At 40.7% G+C, this 19,339-nt stretch overlaps 1 protein-coding gene across 9 annotated transcripts in view; it reads left to right on the top strand.

Moving 5' to 3' along the window:
• RABGEF1 (RAB guanine nucleotide exchange factor 1) overlaps positions 1-19,339 on the top strand; it is a 75,676-nt gene that overhangs the window by 29,711 nt on the left and 26,626 nt on the right. For 5 of the 9 annotated variants that reach the window (XM_039460621.2, XM_039460620.2, XM_074390727.1 and 2 more), the window contains 2 exons: positions 3,225-3,391; positions 12,809-12,978. In XM_039460621.2, coding sequence (XP_039316555.1) covers positions 3,225-3,391; positions 12,809-12,978 — 337 coding nt within the window. Of the gene's footprint in view, positions 1-3,224; positions 3,392-12,808; positions 12,979-19,339 lie in introns of those variants that run through there. The other 4 variants (XM_039460624.2, XM_039460623.2, XM_074390729.1 and 1 more) reach the window with 2 other exon arrangements.

Below are 19,339 nucleotides of genomic sequence, written 5' to 3'. Positions count from 1 at the left end.
GAGTGGAAGAATGGGAATAGGCATATTTCATGGTGAAGATTAAATGAGCTAATAAATGTGATATACCCAGCCAGGGCTTGCAAATGACACTCATCAAGCATTATTTCCCTTATTCTTTTAATAAAATATATGCAGCATGGCATCTAGGTCAGTGATAAAATACAGTAGTAGAAATCTGTTGACTGGTACACATCACATAGTCCTCCCATTATAGAAATTTAACTTTTCCTTTAAAATGAGGTTAGTCAAAGGCAGTTTGTATTATCTGGAAATGCAGTGATGTTAAAAATTAAACAATGGGCCAGGTGCAGTGGCTCACGCCTGTAATCCTAGCATTTTGGGAGGCTGAGGTGGGAGGATCACCTGAGGTCAGGAGTTCGAGACCAGCCTGACCAACATGGTGAAATCCCATCTCTACTAAAAGTATTTAAAAAATCAGCCAGGTATGGTGGTGCGTGCTCATAATCCCAACTACTTGTGAGGCTGAGGCAGGAGAATTGCTTGAACCCAAGAATCGGAGGTTGCAGTGAGCCGAGATCGTGCCACTGCACTCAGCCTGGGTGACAGAGTGAGGGTCTTGTCTCAAAAATAAATAAATAAATAAATGATGAGATGGCTAGTTAGCATAGAAACTAATAAAATGCCATGAATAATGTTAATTCTTTGCCAGAGCATTCTAGAAATTCTAAAACTGCGTCAACAGAAGAAAGTCAAATGGAACTCTGCCAACTCTTCTTGCGTCAACAGAAGAAAGTCAAATGGAACTCTGCCAACTCTTCTTGCTAGTGTTTCCTTTTTTTCCCCCATCCAGTCAGCCAGTATTTATTGAGTGACTACTTTGTTGGCATCTGTGGTGAACTCAGAGAATTAGAAATCACACATTGCTTTCAGTGACTGTGGTCAAAAAGAGAAAATTTTAGCCCAGAACATTAATGATCTCCTCAGGTTTTCCACTGCATACCTCATACTGTCAGTAGCAGATTCTGTTTGAGAAACAGAGTAGGGGCCACTAGGCATGAACTCCCTCAGCTTCCTCCCCTCACTGTATAAAAATGTACTAATGTTTTTATAGTAACTTCTCATCTGTCCCAGAGAAAGATGTGTCTCTCTTCCACCCTCAGACTTAGCACCTCCACCTGTGATTTTTGTTTCTATTTCTTATTGCTTTTAATTGTGACCCTGCTAAATCACATGGAAAACTTGTAAAAGCAGTGATTGCTGTACCTCAACCTCAGAGTCTCTGATTTTAGTCACTTCGGAGTAAGACTAGAGAATCTGCATTTTTAATAAGTTGGCTGGTGATGCTGCTGCTGCTGTCTAGGGAATCACACTTGGAGAACCACTGTCTTACAGATAGTGCTTGAGGTTTTTTTTTTATTTTTTTATTTTTTTGAGATGGAGTCTTGCTCTGTTGCCAGGCGGAGTGCAGTGGCACGATCTCGGCTCACTGCAACCTCTGTCTCCTGGGTTCAAGCGATTCCCCTGCCTCAGCCTCCTGAGTAGCTGGCACTACGGGTGCGCACCACCACACTCGGCTAATTTTTTGTATTTTAGTAGAGACGGGGTTTGACCATGGCCAGGATAGTCTAGATCTCCTGACCTCATGATTCGCCCACCTCAGCCTTGCAAAGTGCTGGGATTACAGGTGTGAGCCACCGTGCCCAGCCAAGTTTTGTTTGTTTTTGAGACAGGGTCTTGCTCTGTCACCCAGGCTGGAGTGCAGTGATGCAGTATAGACTCACTGCAACCTCTGCTTCCTGGGCTCAAGTGATCCTCCTGCTTCAGCCTCCCAAGTAGCTAGGACTACAGGAGCATGTCACTACTTCTGGCTAATTTTTGTATTTTACATAGAGACAGGGTTTCACCATATTGCCCAGGCCGGTCTCAAACTCCTGAGCTCAATTGATCTGGACACCTTGGCCTCCCAAAGTGCTGGGATTACAGGTATGAGCCACCACACCTGGTCTGTGTTTGGGAATTATTACAGATGGTTCATATACAGCTAATCCAAAGCTAACTTTATTGCTTTTATTTATTATTCTCCCCATTCTGAACATTTTCTCTTAACCCTTCTCCTGAGTCAATTAATGACATTGCTATTTACCAAGTTAGCTAACAAAAACTTGGTTTCATTCTTGATTTCTCTTTCACCTCCCTTGCTACCTACAACTTGACCAAGTGCAATTTGTTACAACTCAGAAAAGGCTTTTGCATTTTACCTTTTCTACTCCTATTTTCCAGGTACTTATTTTCTTTTACTTAAACCTTTATAATATACTCTTGCTTCTTGTCCCTGCCTCTAATTTCTCTACCTTTCAAGTTGCTCACACAGCTATCCATATTATCTTTCTAAAGCATAGATCTGACAATGAGAACTTCTTGGATATGGATTTACAGTCTTTATTGCTTCCCCACCACATGATGAAATCCAGAAGAGTGGGCTTAGCAATCACCAAGATTCCTTACCCTCTGGTGGCTTCCTGTATATCCAGCATCACATATTCATTACACCCCCAGTGCTATGGCTACATTCAGCTTGTTGTGAAGCAAACCACAGGGCTTGCACATTTGTATTTCCTTCTTCCTGGAATGTCCTTTCATTTAGAATCCTATTTATCCTTGTTAGTTGCACCTACAGTCCCAATGACTTGGGATGCTGAAGCATGAGAATTGCTTGAACTTGGGAGGCAGAAGTTGCAGTGAGCTGAGATTGTGCCATTGCACTATAGCCTGAGTGATGGAGTGACACTCCGTCTCCAGAAAAAAAAAAAAGGATCCTATTCATCCTTTAAGACCCTGCCTAAACATCACTGTTGTAAAGCCTTTTCAGAGTCTTCCAGCAGATTGAGTTCTTCCCTGTGTTCTCATAGCACTGAGTTTTTACTCTCTGCTGTAGCAGCTGTCCTATTATGTAGCAGTTGTTTACTTACCTTTTCCTCTGTTCAAACCTTGAGCTTGTTAGGGAAAAGGACTAGACCTGATTTCTTCCATGTAACCCTATAGCAGTTGTTGAATGACCATGAGAAGGTCTGGTTTGAAATCTGCAGTGTGTCAAAGGCAGTCCATCCCATCCAGAAGCTATCTGAGAATTCAGACTGATTTGGTATATTTGGTCTCCAGTTTTGAAATCTTTAGATCCTCCTGAATTAATGGAGTAATAACCTTCAGATACAGAGAAACCTTGGAGAATATCTAGATCATTCGAATCCTCTCTTGAATTGCAGACTCCAACGGGAGGAGGAAGAGGCCTTTGCCAGCAGTCAGAGCAGCCAAGGAGCCCAATCCCTCACGTTCTCCAAGTTTGAAGAAAAGAAAACCAACGAGAAGACCCGCAAGGTTACCACAGTGAAGAAATTCTTCAGTGCGTCTTCCAGGGCTGGATCAAAGAAGGGTAATGTTGTGATACTCGTTTTTTTCTTGTTTTCCTGAGTTAGACACAGAGTAGATCCACTATGCTCATAGTCTCAGCTTTGTAATTTCTGTCAGTTTTCTGAGAGCATTTGCTCAGATTTGAGACTGAAATTGGGTTTGAGGGTCAGACAGTATATGAAACCAATTATCTCTTTGATTGAAAGACATTGTGTTTTAGAAGAATTTGTTTACTCCATAGGAAGAATAAAGAGAATTGAAATAGGTAGATTTGTTGATGAAATTCATCCCCATCCAAATGACTGTCCGTTTGGCTGTTTTGTTTTTGTGTGCCCTTTTTTTTGGATCCTGGTTTGTTCTGTTGTATAATATCCTCACTGTACATAGCTTGTCAGAAATGGTGATTTCTAGGCTTGAAGGCCATCTGAGAGAGAGATTTTTTTTGTCTGAGAGCTTATTTGAAAGACAACTTGTATCTTGAGGAAGTGTATTGAGAACATACAAGAAAAGGCCCACGTTGAGCTCTTGGGGGAACAAAAGTAACCCATAGTAGCTATTTTCTGGTGCATGGAGTTGTACGTAGATGATCATATTCACCTTGCTTCTTAAAATGCCATATAAGCAGCAAGAGGATTGTCACTTAAGTTACAGTTTTTCTACCAGTGTGAGCAGAGAAGCCAGTTGAAGTGGCCCAGCATGAAGCAAAAGAGTCTCTGTTGTAAGGCCTAAGTCTCTGAAAATTTATGTTGGTAGTCAGAGTTACGTAGTCAATGTGAACTTGTCAGGGAGACTGGGAACCAGTCCTGATGCTGTCAGAAGACCCGTTCTCTGAGCCTCTCTCTTGCTTCCCAGTTCCTACCCTGGGGTAATTGTGATGAGGTCTTCTCCCCTGAAGGCAGGGGAATGAATCATAAGACAGTATTACTCCTTAAGATCCTTGCCGGCCTTCTAGGTTTTGTGACTTTTGCTGTTTCTTTTGTTTTATTAAAAGGAGATACTGCTTATAACCAAAAACACACTTCTCTTTAAGAAATGGATAGCAGGCCTGATGTGGTGGCTCACACCTATAATCTTAGAGGCCAAGACAGATGGATCACCTGAGCTCAGAAGTTTGAGACCAGCCTGGGCAACATGGTGAAACCTCGTCTCTACAAAAAATACAAAAATTACTTGGGCACAGTGGTATGTGCCTGTAGTTTCAGCTACTCAGGAGGCTGAGGCAGGAGAATGACTTAAACCCAGGAGGCGGAGGTTGCATGAGCCAAAATCATGCCATTGCACTCCAGCCTGGTGACAGTAAGACCCTGTCTCAAAAAAAAAAAAGAAAAGAAAAAAAACTAATTAACTCCGGCTGGGCATGGTGGCTCACACCTGTAATCCAAGCACTTTGGAGGCCAACGTGGGCGGATCACCTGAGGTCGGGAGATAAAGACCAGCCTGACCAACATGGTGAAACCCCGTCTTTATTTAAAAGAAGAAAAGTAGGCCGGGCGTGGTGGCTCAAGCCTGTAATCCCAGCACTTTGGGAGGCCGAGGCGGGTGGATCACGAGGTCAAGAGATCGAGACCATCCTGGTCAACATGGTGGAACCCCGTCTCTACTAAAAATACAAAAAATATTAGCTGGGCATGGTGGCGTGTGCCTGTAATCCCAGCTACTCAGGAGGCTGAGGCAGGAGAATTGCCTGAACCCAGGAGGCGGAGGTTGCGGTGAGCCGAGATCGCGCCATTGCACTTCAGCCTGGGTAACGACAGTGAAACTCCGTCTCAAAAAAAAAAAAAAAAAAAAAAAAGATTACTTAAAGGTAATCAATTGATTATCTTTCGTATGACAAATTTGAAGTTGTTTCTTGGTTGGCTGCCAGTTGTAGCAATTTGTCTCTACTAAAAAGCAGAAAAAAATTAGTACTTGCCAGAGATTAAGTAAGAATGTATTGGGCTCATGATTTATTTATTAGGAGGTAGAATAGCTGGGTGATTAGCAAGGTGACTTTAGAGTCACTCCTGGTTTGAGTCCTAGCTTTGTCATTTACCAGCTATGTGACCCTGGGCAGACTAACCTCTCTGAGTCCTGTCCACACCGAGGGACAGTAATACCTATCAGAGACATGTGATGAGGATTCAACGAGTTGACGTATGTAAAGAGCTTAGCACAATGCCAGACGTACACGGTACATTTCCAGTAAGTGTTAGCGCTTTTAAAATGCAAGTTCTTCTTCGGATAGAATAATCTTGCAGGAGCTCAAAGACGTTTATTATGATCATTCATTCCTATTTAGCTTAACGTCTGTTTCCTGCTTTGGGAAAGTTTCATTACCCATATGAATTTATGATGATATGTAGTGGAATTACAAGTATTTATGATAACAGATGAAATAGCAAAAAAAATTACAAAATTATCAGCTCTAATAGCCGGGTTTCCAGATGACAACATGGAAGTCTATAAAGGTTAACTAATTTACCCAAGGTCGTACAATGAGTTTGTGTATGATAACTCAGGTCACCTAACTCCTGGTTCAGTATTTTTCTATTATATCTCTTTATCAAATGTGTATACTTAAGGAACCCAGGTTATTAATATATATAATATTCAATATATATATGAAATTAAGTTTCTGTTACATAATTGTCATTTATATTCTCTGACTAAGTACATAATTGTCATTTATATTCTCTGACTCGCCTTGGTGATTTTAAAAACCTGTGTCCTAAAAGCCTTTGTACAGTGTACATTATACTATGGAAAGAAGATTTACAATTTAGTGCAGAGTCTACACTTTAAAAAGAAACAATTCTGGAGCCAGGTGCAGTGGCTTGTATCTACATATCATCCCAGCTACTTGGAAGACTAAGGTAGGAGGATTACGTAATCCCGGGAGTTAGTGACTGTGGTGAGCTGTGGTTGTGCCACTGCACTCCAGCCTGGACAGCAGAGCAGAGTGAGATACCATCTCTGAAATAATGTATTGATTAAAAAAAGAAACAATCCAAGTGACTTTTATTTTAAAGATATGTATGCAAAATGGTTTTTACCTCTGTTCTTTTCCCCTCACCCCCTTGTCTTTTTGAATGATAGCTTTGTACTTTAGGGTTTTTTTGTTCTTTAGTTGTTTTTTGTCTGTAGAAAGCTTTTGGGGATAAACACCTTAAAGTATTTCATAAAAGGATGTTAGAAAAGAATATTCCATTCTATCTTGTTTCACATATCACTTGATGTAAGTTAGCCAGGTAAATTTCCCATTTCACACTGATCATTTTTTTGGCCACTGTGTGTGGATAAGGTTACCCTAAGTGCAGTTTTAATGTATTGGGTCTAGACTAGAAACAGACTTTTCTATTCTGTATTCTTTATCTTCTTTAGTACATGATGTTCTTGGTATTTTACTTGTTTCTATTAGTAGCGTAAAGGAAAGCTTTTACGCCAAACGTAGCAGCTTGGTAGCAGACAAAATACAAATAACTTTCTAAGGAATTTGAAGAATATGTTCACATTCTTTTAGAGTTGGATACCCCTTCAGAGAAAGTATTGGAATATCTTGGCAGTAAAGACTCAGTTAAAGTGTTTTAGTCTCCACAGTAAGGGTGACTGAGCTACATAGAGGTATAGTGGCTGGCCAAGCTGAAATACTTGATTATACATTCCAAAATGCCCTTTTCTTTTAGAACTCCTCTAATCTTGTCATCCCAGGTAGAATCTTGTGTACCTCTTTCACAAACAGATCTGAAGGCAGCGATCCTACAAAGAAGCTTTTTTCTTTTTTAGCGTTAAATACCAATGCCACCCATACCTTAGATTCTAAATAGTGTTCATTAAAGTGAACCAGGATTTCTTGGAGAAATGACTAATTCTGGGACTGGAGCAGGGAAAAAATGGTCCCCTTTAATATTTTGAGGACATATCAGAGAATCCAGAAGCCAGCTTGGAGGGATTTCCACTGGCCAAGTCTGGGATAATTTGAGTGTCAAAATAAATAAGGACAATAAGGCTGGGTGCAGTGGCTGACTCTTGTAATCCCAGGATTTTGGGAGGATGAGGCATGTGTTATCACCTGAGGTTGGGAGTTGGAGACTAGCCTGGCCAACATGGCTAAACTCTGTCTCCACTAAAAATGCAAAATTAGTCTGGTATGGAGGTATACACCTGTAATCCCAGCTACTCCGACGCTGTGTCAGAAGAAGCGCTTGACCCTGGGAGACGGAGGTTGCAGTGAGTTGAGATCGTGCCACTGCACTCTGGCCTGGGCAACAAGAGTGAAACTCCATCTCAAAAAAAAAAAAACAAAAAACAAACAAACAAACAAAATGAGGGAGAGAGGTTGGGGAATGGAAGGCTTGCTAATCATGGTCTACTTGCTATAAGTGAAATATTAGCGTTTTTCTGTATTAAAAACATAAGGTACATCCAGGTGCCGTGGCGCATGCTTGTAATTCCAGCACTTTGGAGGCCAGGGCCGGAAGGTTTTTTGATCTCAGGAGTTGAAGACCAGCCTGGGCAATATAGTGAGACTCCCTGTCTCTTAAAAAACAAAAACGAAAAAATTAACCAGTCTAGTGCCTGTAGGGCCAGCTACTCTGGAGGCTGAGGTCAAGGATCATTTGAGCCTGGGAAGTTGAGGCTGCAGTGAGCTGTGATCATGTCACCATACTGCAGTCTGAGTGACAGAGTGAGACTCTGATTCAAAAAAAAAAAAAAAAAACCTGCAAGGTGACTTTAAGTTGAAGAGCAAGCACTTGCCATTTGAGCCCTAGCCAGAACTATAAACTGTGATGTGGGTCAAGTTGTTCTTTTCCGTATTTCCTTCTTCTTCACTTTGATCTTACACACTGAATCCCTTTTGACTGATGAAACATAACTCACCTCCTCCCTGCATACCAAACTCCTGAATTGTGTCTCACTTTACACTCTCTAATCCAACTTGTACCCTCCTTAGTAGGGGTTGATTTTTAGGAATCGTAAGAGAAAAACAACCAAGTGTTGATTTAGTAACTTGTATGTTCATAACTAGTTAATTGAATTCATCCTCATTTACATTTTTAAAGGGGATTTTTTTTTTTCTTTTAAAGCAGAAATGTCTCTTTGGTAAAGTATGTGTGGGAGGGAATCATGTCGTAAGCAAAGCAATAAAGGAAATGAGTAGGTTTTTCCTGTCCTTGACTGGCCTACAGACCTCCAAAGTCAGAGGAATTGGTGTTCTTCTGAAGAGTCTTCAGTCCTCTTTGACTTACTGAGGTAGTTGTAGCATAGTCAACAGCTCAGGCTTTGGATTTAAATGCACAGACCTGGATACAAATTCCAGTCTTTGCTATATAAATGACTGCAACATTATTCAAGTTATTTAACATATTCAAGCCTGAGCTTCCTCAGTTGTAAATATCATGTGTACTACCTGATAGACTTGAGGATTATACAAAGTAGCATTGTAAAAGTACTTAGTGCTGAATAGACATTATCTATATGTAAGTTACTAACATATTATTTTGTCAGATGGAATATGTATTATGTTTTTCTTGGGTTGAGTGTTTTATCAGTGTCAGGTAGGTCAAGTTGGTTGATAGCATTGTTCAAGCATTCTGTCTTTTCTGACTGTAAAAATCACCTCTCCGTCAATTGCTAAGTGAGCAACATTATAATCTCCAAATATTGTGAATTTATTTCTCCTTTAAGTTCTATCAGATTTTGTTTTATGTGTTTTGAAGCTACATGATTACTATAAACATATTTAGGATTGCTGTATCTTCTTGAAGAACTAACCCCTTTTTAATTATGAGATGCACCTCTTTGTTCTTGCTAATATGGTCCATGGTTCTTTTTTCTTTTTCTTTTTTTTTTTTTTGAGGCGGAGTTTTGCTCTTGTTACCCAGGCTGGAGTGCAATGGCGCGATCTCGGCTCACCGCAACCTCCGCCTCCTGGGTTCAGGCAATTCTCCTGCCTCAGCCTCCTGAGTAGCTGGGATTACAGGCACGCGCCACCATGCCCAGCTAATTTTTGTATTTTTAGTAGAGACGGGGTTTCACCATGTTGACCAGGATGGTCTCGATCTCTCGACCTTGTGATCCACCCGCCTCGGCCTCCCAAAGTGCTGGGATTACAGGCTTGAGCCACCGCGCCCGGCTAGAATACAACTTTTTTTTTCTTCTTTTTTTATGCTTTCCCTCTGGGGATACAGAATACATCTTTAACTTACCTATCTTCAAATAGTATTATACCACTTTAAAGAAAAAAAAAATGTAAATTAATAGTGTTATACCACTTTACATATAAGAATCTTAAACAGAATTCTTATATTTCTTCCTCTCACCCTTTGTGTCATTGTTCTGCATGTTACTTGGTGATTCTTTCTCTCATCTTGGGTAATTTCCTCATGTGCATGTGCCGTACTCAGCCACACTCAAGGGAACCCTCTGCAGATACCTGGAGCGTCTGTGTAGCCCTCTCCCCTCTGCAGCTTTTGCATGATACTTTGCCATGCAAATTCTGGTCATATTGGCCTCCCTGAACTCCAAATGCTGTTTCCTCAATTCAGCAAGTTAGCTAGGCTCTGTTTTGAGTTACCTCTCCCAGCAGTGAGCTGGGACTCTGGGACAGACTTGATTTCATTCCCTTCTTTCAAGAGTTAGTCTACTGTTTGCCTGTTGTCCAGTGTCTGAAAACCTTTAGTGTATATATTTGTCTGACCTTTCAATTGTTAAAGATAGTGGGGTAAACCTGATCCCATCAGAGTATTCCATCATTACTAGAAGTGGAATTACCAGACGGAGAAGGATTCAATTCCAAATAATAAAGAAATTTTTCCTAATTATACAGATGTCAGAACAATCTTTGGTTTTAAATTTAGATAAAAAAATATTTTAGAAAAGATGTTGACTTTTTTGTTTTGAATTAGATTGTACCTGATTTATTTATGTAAAAAAAAAAAAAAAAGGGTAGTATATCCAAATGGCTAAAACATAAAAGATACGGTCAGAAGTCTCTTTTCTATTTTGTCTCTCACCCATCTAGTTCCTAAGCACCACTGCTATCCTTCCCCCCGTTTTCAGACAACTTTTTTCTATTAGTTTCTTGTGTATTCTTCTATGCTTTTTTTTTTTTTGAAGCGGAGTTTCACTCTTGTTACCCAGGCTGGAGTGCAATGGCACGATCTCCGCTCACCGCAACCTCCACCTCCTGGGTTCAGGCAATTCTCCTGCCTCAGCCTCCTGAGTAGCTGGGATTACAGGGACGCGCCACCATGCCCAGCTAATGTTTTGTAGTTTTAGTAGAGATGGGGTTTCACCATGTTTTTTTTTTTTTGTTTTTTTTTTTTATGAGACGGAGTTTCGCTCTTGTTACCCAGGCTGGAGTGCAATGGCGCGATCTCGGCTCACCGCAACCTCCGCCTCCTGGGTTCAGGCAATTCTCCTGCCTCAGCCTCCTGAGTAGCTGGGATTACAGGCACGTGCCACCATGCCCAGCTGATTTTTTGTATTTTTAGTAGAGACGGGGTTTCACCATGTTGACCAGGATGGTCTCGATCTCTTGACCTCGTGATCCACCTGCCTCGGCCTCCCAAAGTGCTGGGATTTCAGGCGTGAGCCACCGCGCCCGGCTGGTTTCACCATGTTGACCAGGATGGTCTCGATCTCTTGACCTTGTGATCCACTCGCCTTGGCCTCCCAAAGTGCTGGGATTACAGGCTTGAGCCACTGCACCCGGCCTCTTCTATGCTTTTATATTTATTTATTAAAAACACCTATCCTTATATCACTACCCCCTGCTTAACATAATACATAGCACAGTGTACATACCTTATTTATTTATTTATTTATTTATTTATTTATTTATTTATTTTAAGAGACAAGTTCTCACTCTGTCACCTAGGCTGGAGTGCAGTGGGACGATCATAGCTCACTGCAGTGTCAAACTCCTGGGCTCAAGTGATCCTCCTGCCTCAGACCCCGTGAAAATAGCCGGCACTGTGGGCACACACCACCATGCTTGGCTAATGTTTTTACTTTTTGTAGAGACAGCATGTCACTATGTTGCTAATTTACTTTTTTTCTTCCAGTACATTTATGAGCGCTTTCCATATTAGTACATAAGAGGGATACTTTTTAATTTTAAAACTCTATGGTATTTTATTTTATGGATTAAAGGATAATTTAATTGGTTCCTCAGTGGTGGCCACTTATTTCCAGTCTTTTGCTATTACAAGTAATGCTAAAATATACATATTTCATTTTGTACATGTAAAATTTCATCAGTATAAAAATTTGGGGAAATACAAATGTTGGGACAGGTCCAGTGGCTCATGCCTGTAATCCCAGCACTTTAAGAGGCCGAGGTGGGCGGATCACCTGAGGTCAGGAGTTCAAGACCAGTCTGACCAATATGGTGAAACCCCGTCTCTACTAAAAATACAAAAATTTGCTGGTTGTGGTGGCACTTGCCTGTAATCGCAGCTACCTGGAGACTGAGGCAGGAGAATCACTTAAACCTGGAAGGTGGAGGTTTCAGTGAGCTGAGATCATGCCGCTCCAGCCTGGGCGAAAGAGCAAGACTCTGTCTCAAAAATAAAATAAAATAAAACATACTTTTTAAAAAAGTATTTTTCTTTTTAGTAAATTATTGGGATATGGGGAACTTAAATTCCTTATAAACATTAAAGAGTATAGTTCAAAATCAGAAGGCTTAGAATGTAATCAGAGACCAAGTGGTAGTTCATACTTTGAAAGCACTTAACTGCCTATTACAACATTCTTATCTCTCTTCTGTAAATGTCCAATTTTCCTTTCAGTACATTTATTTGAAGAGGGGAAAGAATTGTGTGCCCAGCTGATCAGATGGTGTACTGCATGTTTCTCTTTTATCTTCATTGTATGCTTTGTTGTGTTCATCATGCTGTTAGTACCATGGGTGCGTTCTTTCGCTTTGATCTGTATGACTCACTAACTAAATGGTGGGTAAATAATTGTGAGTCTCCACAAAAAGCACATTAACCTTTGCCTTTTTGTCAAGTAAAATGGGATTTGGAAAGGTTGTCTAACATAAGTCATCTAACATTTCAGTGCTTCTGTTGATTTTTATTCTATTTGTTGACTAGTTTTATAAACTCAAGCAGTCTTTGTGAAGGTTGCTCAAAATAGTGGTGCCATTTCAGTGTTCATGATTGAATATATAGATCAAAGCATGATGTATTTTGGCAAAGAAATACTAACAGAACAACATTCATTTCAGTAGGAGTATCGTTTAGGTTATGTAGTTTTGTGTACTCATACTAGATTCTACTTTTAAAACAGATTTAGTTTACTTGAAGGAAAGTTGTCCAACCATTCAAACATAAAATGATTTAAATTCAAGTTTAACTTTGATTAAACATAATTTAAATTAAGTTACGTACTTAAAGTAATTCCATGCATGGATCTTTTATGTAATGAAACTTACTATGTTTAATTTTCCCAGCAGAAATTCAGGAAGCAAAAGCTCCCAGTCCTTCCATAAACCGGCAAACCAGCATTGAAACGGATAGAGTGTCTAAGGAGTTCATAGAATTTCTCAAGACCTTCCACAAGACAGGCCAAGAAATCTATAAACAGACCAAGCTGTTTTTGGAAGGAATGCATTACAAAAGGGTAGGTTGAGAATAACCACTCAGAAACATAAAGTTTTGGTTGTAGGAAAGGTCTTAGAGATAACATAGTGCAACCTTTTCATTTTACACCTGAGAAAATCAAGACGGAGAGATGTTAAATTACTTAACTAAGAAAAGCCTTTGAACCAAACTAAAACCCAGCTCTCAGGCTAGTACTTTTCCACTGCAACTCAGTGGCATTTGAATCAGCTTTGTGTGGAAATTCTGACCTTGAAGCCACTTGAATTATGTGCTTCAGTAACAGGCCTTCTTAACTTGTGACCTTGTAAATAGTGTAAACTGCCATAGTAGACCTTTAACCCTGTGCAGCAATTATTAGCTGTTGGCAATAATTTTAACGGTTGTTGTTTTTGTATTCTGTTTTGTTTTTTGTATTTTAAATTTGAATTTTTCTCATTCAGTTAGAGAAAGGAAAGTTAGAATTTAGACATTGAAAGGAACTTTATTAACTATCAAGTTTCAGTCCCTTTATTTTGTACATGAGGAAGTTGAGAGCCAAAGAGGATAAGTGACCTGTCCAAGGTTACACAGCTAGATTTTGCCAATGTCAGGTAGAACTTGTGACTTCCACACCTGTTTCTTTTACCCTTAATTTCTCTCCCATAATTTCAGTGGCAATAATTCGTAAGACTGCCTGTAAAGGAATTCATTTTGTAAATAGGGATTAATTCTGTTGTAACATTCTGTAACCATTAAGCTCAGAATTAGCTCTAAAAGTTCCTTCTGTGAAGTAAGGAAGTATTAAAAAGAAAAGGGAAATTAGAAAAGCAGCAGAGTGTTTAACTTTAGTTATATTCTAGCTGTGGTCAGAAATCACAGTGGACTGTGTTGAAATAATTTTTAAACACTGAATTATATAATATTAAGCAGTGGACTTGTGTTGAAATAATTTTTAAACACTGAATTCAGTTTGTAAAGGAGAAAAGTTGCTTTCTCACCTTTAGAAGTATGATTAGACTGTGTAAATAAGTAGTTCTCTTTCTTTAGGTATTTTTTTCTCTCTAGAGTAAAATGTTTAGAGTTAAAACAAGTGGGCTGTCATTGATTTTTTTTTTTTTTTTAATTAGGATCCATGATATCCTTATTATGGAAACTAAGTTAGCGTATGTATACTCTAGTATATATAGTATATATGCTGTACAATAATGTGTTTTAGAAAATTGTTCAACTCAGATTTGATGTTTTCTTTTGCTCAGAAGTGTGATGTGTTCTTGCTCTGTAATAATTTAGTAGACTTCCAAATCATCATACTAAAGTAAAGAGGTAATAACTGGTACAAATATCACCATGCATAAGGCATCACTAGTTTATATCAAAGACCTGGATATGGCCTCAGATTCCTCCTGTGTTAAGAGCCACTAAGGGCCGGGCACGGTGGCTCACGCCTGTAATCCCAGCACTTTGGGAGGCCGAGGTGGGTGGATCACGAGGTCAAGAGATCGAGACCATCCTGGTCAACATGGTGAAACCCCGTCTCTACTAAAAATACAGAAACACTAGCTGGGCATGGTGGCACGTGCCTGTGATCCCAGCTACTCAGGAGGCTGAGGCAGGAGAATTGCCTGAACCCAGGAGGCAGAGGTTGCGGTGAGCCGAGATCATGCCATTGCACTCCAGCCTGGGTAACAAGAGTGAAACTCCGTCTCAAAAAAAAAAAGAGCCACTAAGTCACCTATTTTCCATTTCTACACTATGCGTTTCATGGCTAGGTGGCCAAATCCTGTGCATGTGTCTTAGTGTCTACATGAAGTCTGCACATATCTGATATGAAAGAGATGTTTTCTAAACTGAATGTCCTTAGAGAAGCCCTTTTGGCCTTTGGTTGCAACTTATTGTCCTTTCAGATAAATAAATAAACAGTCTTTACGCCTGAACTAACCTTACTAGCTTCACATCACTAATCATATAAATGTCTTGGGGAAGTTCCTCTGAAGTTGTGAAGAATAGATTAGTATAAAATAGCCTTTGTACTCAGTTAATCAAAACTGCTCAAAAACTTTAAATTACTGTTATTCCCACCAACTAAACTTTCTAGATTGTATCCTAAGAGCCTATGCAATATGAAAATTCATTCTTACGTGTTTAAAAATGGTCTAGTCGGCATTGCCATAAGCAGAGAATTGTTCCTACTGCATCCCACCAGTATTCTTCTTTCTAAAATTTCTGAGATCCAGAAGAGTAATCCACTCTTGCCCACATTTTTACCACATCATTTCTATTTTCTCCATTTCTAGTGTATGCCTGTGGTGAGCAAGCAGCCTTTTCAGCGTAGTGTCAAGTCTAGAAAATTAAATCTTTTCCAAACTGCATTAAAATTTTTAAGCCGGCCGGGCGCGGTGGCTCAAGCCTGTAATCCCAGCACTTTGGGAGGCCAAGGCGGGTGGATCACAAGGTCGAGAGATCGAGACCAACCTGGTCAACATGGTGAAACCCCGTCTCTACTAAACATACAAAAAATTAGCTGGGCATGGTGGCGCGTGCCTATAATCCCAGCTACTCAGGAGGCTGAGGCAGGAGAATTGCCTGAACCCAGGAGGCGGAGGTTGCGGTGAGCCGAGATCGCACCATTGCACTCCAGCCTGGGTAACAAGAGCGAAACTCCGTCTCAGAAAAAAAAAAAAAAAAAACAAAACAAATAAAATTTTTAAGCCATTTTATCTTTATCAAGAAACACTTTATCTACACTTAGATGTTTTTTGTTTTTAGAATTTAAATTTCAAGACCTACTTAATTTTCATACCCACTGTAGTACTGCAGGGTGATACTTTGCTATATAATCCATTTCTTTCTTTCTTTCCTTTCCTTCATTTGTTTTTTTGAAGCTGGATGTTGCTATGTCTCCTAGACTGGAGCACAATGGCACAGTCACTGCTCACTGCAGCCTTGAACTCCCAGAGTCAAGTGATCCTCCTGCCTTAGTTTCCTGGGTAGCTGGGACTGTAGGTGCATACCACCATGTCTGGCTGAGTTTTTTATTTTTTGTAGCAATGGGGTTTCCCTGTGTTGCCCAGGCTGGACTTGAACTCCTGAATTCAAGTGATCCTCCGAACTTGGCCTCCCAAAGAGCTAGGATTATAGGTGTGAGCCACTGCACCCAGTGCTGTTCAGCAAATACTATTGTTTGCTAATGTTTTTCTGAAGCTTGTTTATTTTGCTCTTTTTTCTTTTTTACTATTCTTTTTTTTTTTTTTTTTTTTTTTTTTTAAGACGGAGTTTCGCTCTTGTTAACCCAGGCTGGAGTGCAATGGCACGATCTCGGCTCACCGCAACCTCCGCCTCCTGGGTTCAGGCAATTCTCCTGCCTCAGCCTCCTGAGTAGCTGGGATTACAGGCACGCGCCACCATGCCCAGCTAATTTTTTGTATTTTTAGTAGAGACGGGGTTTCACCATGTTGACCAGGCTGGTCTCGATCTCTTGACCTCGTGATCCACCCGCCTCGGCCTCCCAAAGTGCTGGGATTACAGGCTTGAGCCACCGCGCCCGGCTCTTTTTTACTATTCTTACTAGCTACTTAATATTAAAGCATGTATACTCTTATAGTACCTCTATGCATTGTTTAAAACAAGATATTTCTATTGCAAATAAGACAGGTAGCTATGTCATTAACACAAAATCGTTTTATGTTGAGCGTACAATTGTCATCAGCTATTTTCTGTTCTTACCAATCATCATAGCAAGAATTTAAATTGTTGAGCCGAATTAATAAAGCTTAATTTTAAAATCTTAATCTGTACAACATAACTTGAATTTTTTTTTTTTTTTTTTTTTTTTAAGATTAGAGTCTTGCTTTGTTGTCCCGGCTGGAGTGCAGTGGCATGATCTCAGCTCACTGCAACCTCTACCTTCTAGGGTCATGTGATATTTCTGCCTCTGCCTCCCAAGTAGCTGGGATTACATGCACGTGCCCACATGCCCAGCCAATTTTTGCATTTTGGTTTTTTTTTTTTTTTTTTTTTTTTTTTTGGTGGAAACGGGATTTCACCATGTTGGTCAGGCTGGTCTTGAACTCCTGACCTCAAATGATCTGCCCGCCTAAGCCTCCCAAAGTCCTGGGATTACAGGAGTGAGCTAGCATGCCCGACCTGATTTTCTTTCTTTTTCTTTTTCTTTTTTTTCTTTTTTTTTTTGAGGTGGAGTTTCGCTCTTGTTACCCAGGCTGGAGTGCAATGGTGCCATCTCGGCTCACCGCAACCTCCGCCTCCTGGGTTCAAGCAGTTCTCCTGCCTCAGCCTCCTGAGTAGCTGGGATTACAGGCACACACCACCATGCCCAGCTAATTTTTTGTATTTTTAGTAGAGACGGGGTGTCACCAAGTTGACCAGGATGGTCTCGATCTTTTGACCTTGTGATCCACCCACCTCGGCCTCTCAAAGTGCTGGGATTACAAAGTGCAAAGGCTTGAGCCACCGCACCCGGCCCTCTTTTTCTTTTTTTTTGAGATAGAGTCTTGCTCTGTTGTCCAGGCTGTAGTGCAGTGGCACAGTCTTGGCTCACTGCAACCTCTGCCTCCTGGGTTCAAACAGTTCTTATGCCTCAGCCTCCCAAATAGCTGGGATTACAGGTGTGTACCACCATGCCCAGCTAATTTGTTGTATGTTTAGTAGAGATGGGGTTTCGCTGTGTTGGTCAGGCTGGTCATGAACTCCTAGCCTCACGTGATCTGCCCATCGGCGTCCCAAAGTGCTGGGATTACAGGATTGAGCCACCAGGCCTGGCCTAACTTGAATTTCAGAACCTCATTTTAAGAACCAAGTGTCAGCCGGGCGCGGTGGCTCAAGCCTGTAATCCCAGCACTTTGGGAGGCCGAGGCGGGTGGATCACGAGGTCGAGAGATCGAGACCATCCTGGTCAACATGGTGAAACCCCGTCTCTACTAAAAATACAAAAATCTAACTGGGCATGGCGGCGCGTGCCTATAATCCCAGCTACTCAGGAGGCTGAGGCAGGAGAATTGCCTGAACCCAGGAGGCGGAGGTTGTGGTGAGCCGAGATCGCGCCATTGCACTCCAGCCTGGGTAACAAGAGCAAAACTCCATCTCAAAAAAAAAAAAAGAACCAAGTGTCTCTCAGGTCTGAGAGTGATTATAATTTATAATTCAGGGATATATATGGTCACTCATGAAATGAAGAACATACAACTCTTTGTCTTCTAGACAGAGCTTTATGTGATGAGGACAATTTTAAAACATGTAGACCCAATTAAATGTTAACCTTTTCCATCATGACTAGAAAACCGTATTACCTAACTGAATGAGGACTGTGGCTTTGTAAATAACTTTTTACAGTGAATTATTTATATGAAAACATTTTCACAGCACATCTTTGGACTATAATTAAGTAAAAGTAAATAAAACTTATGGGAAAACTCTTTTGCTGCTCAGACTATTTAAATCCTGCCCTTGCAAAGTGTTAGTAAGTCCCTCAGATACATTTTTTCCTATTATGAAAGCATAGCCTGTTGTATTTTTAAAGGGGGCAGGCTCTACTTTCTCAAAATACTGACCCTTTATTTTGTTGGATATTGCATTAATGCTTTTTTTTTTTTTTTTCGATACAGTCTCATTCTGTCACCCAGGCTGGAGTGCAGTGACATGATATCTGCTCACTGCAACCTCTACCTCCCTGGTTCAAGCAATTCCCTTGCCTCAGCCTCCCAAGTAGCTGGGATTACAGGCACATGCCACCATGCCTGGCTAATTTTTTCACATTTTTACTAGAGATGGGATTTGACCATGTTAGTCAGGCTGGTCTTGAACCCCTGACCTCATGATCCGCCCACCTCAGCCTCCCAAAGTGCTGGGATTACAGGAATGAACCACAATGTCCAGCTGCATTAATGCTTTTTGATAAACTCTTTTTTTTTGGTTTCTTAATTTAGTTATTTTTATTTTTATTTTTGTTAATCCCTTAATACTCCATTCCTGGCAATCAATTCAGTTTCTACAAGATTTCTTAATAGTCATTCTGACAAGCTCTTTTTTTCTAAGGAAGCAGTTAAATACAACATAATACCTTTCGCTTTTTTTTTTTTTTTTTTTTTTGAGACGGAGTTTCGCTCTTGTTACCCAGCCTGGAGTGCAATGGCGCGATCTCGGCTCACCGCAACCTCCGCCTCCTGGGTTCAGGCAATTCTCCTGCCTCAGCCTCCTGAGTAGCTGGGATTACAGGCACGCGCCACCATGCCCAGCTAATTTTTTGCACTTTTAGTAGAGACGGGGTACCATGTTGACCAGGATGGTCTGGATCTCTCGACCTCGTGATCCACCCGCCTCGGTGTGCTGGGATTACAGGCTTGAGCCACCGCGCCCGGCGCTTGCTTTTTTTTTTAGACGGATTTTCG

Source organism: Saimiri boliviensis, chromosome 20, assembly GCF_048565385.1.
Source record: "Saimiri boliviensis isolate mSaiBol1 chromosome 20, mSaiBol1.pri, whole genome shotgun sequence".
NCBI lineage: Eukaryota > Metazoa > Chordata > Mammalia > Primates > Cebidae > Saimiri > Saimiri boliviensis.
Note: the sequence above shows the minus strand (reverse complement) of the source record. Positions and strands in the feature narration are given on the sequence as shown.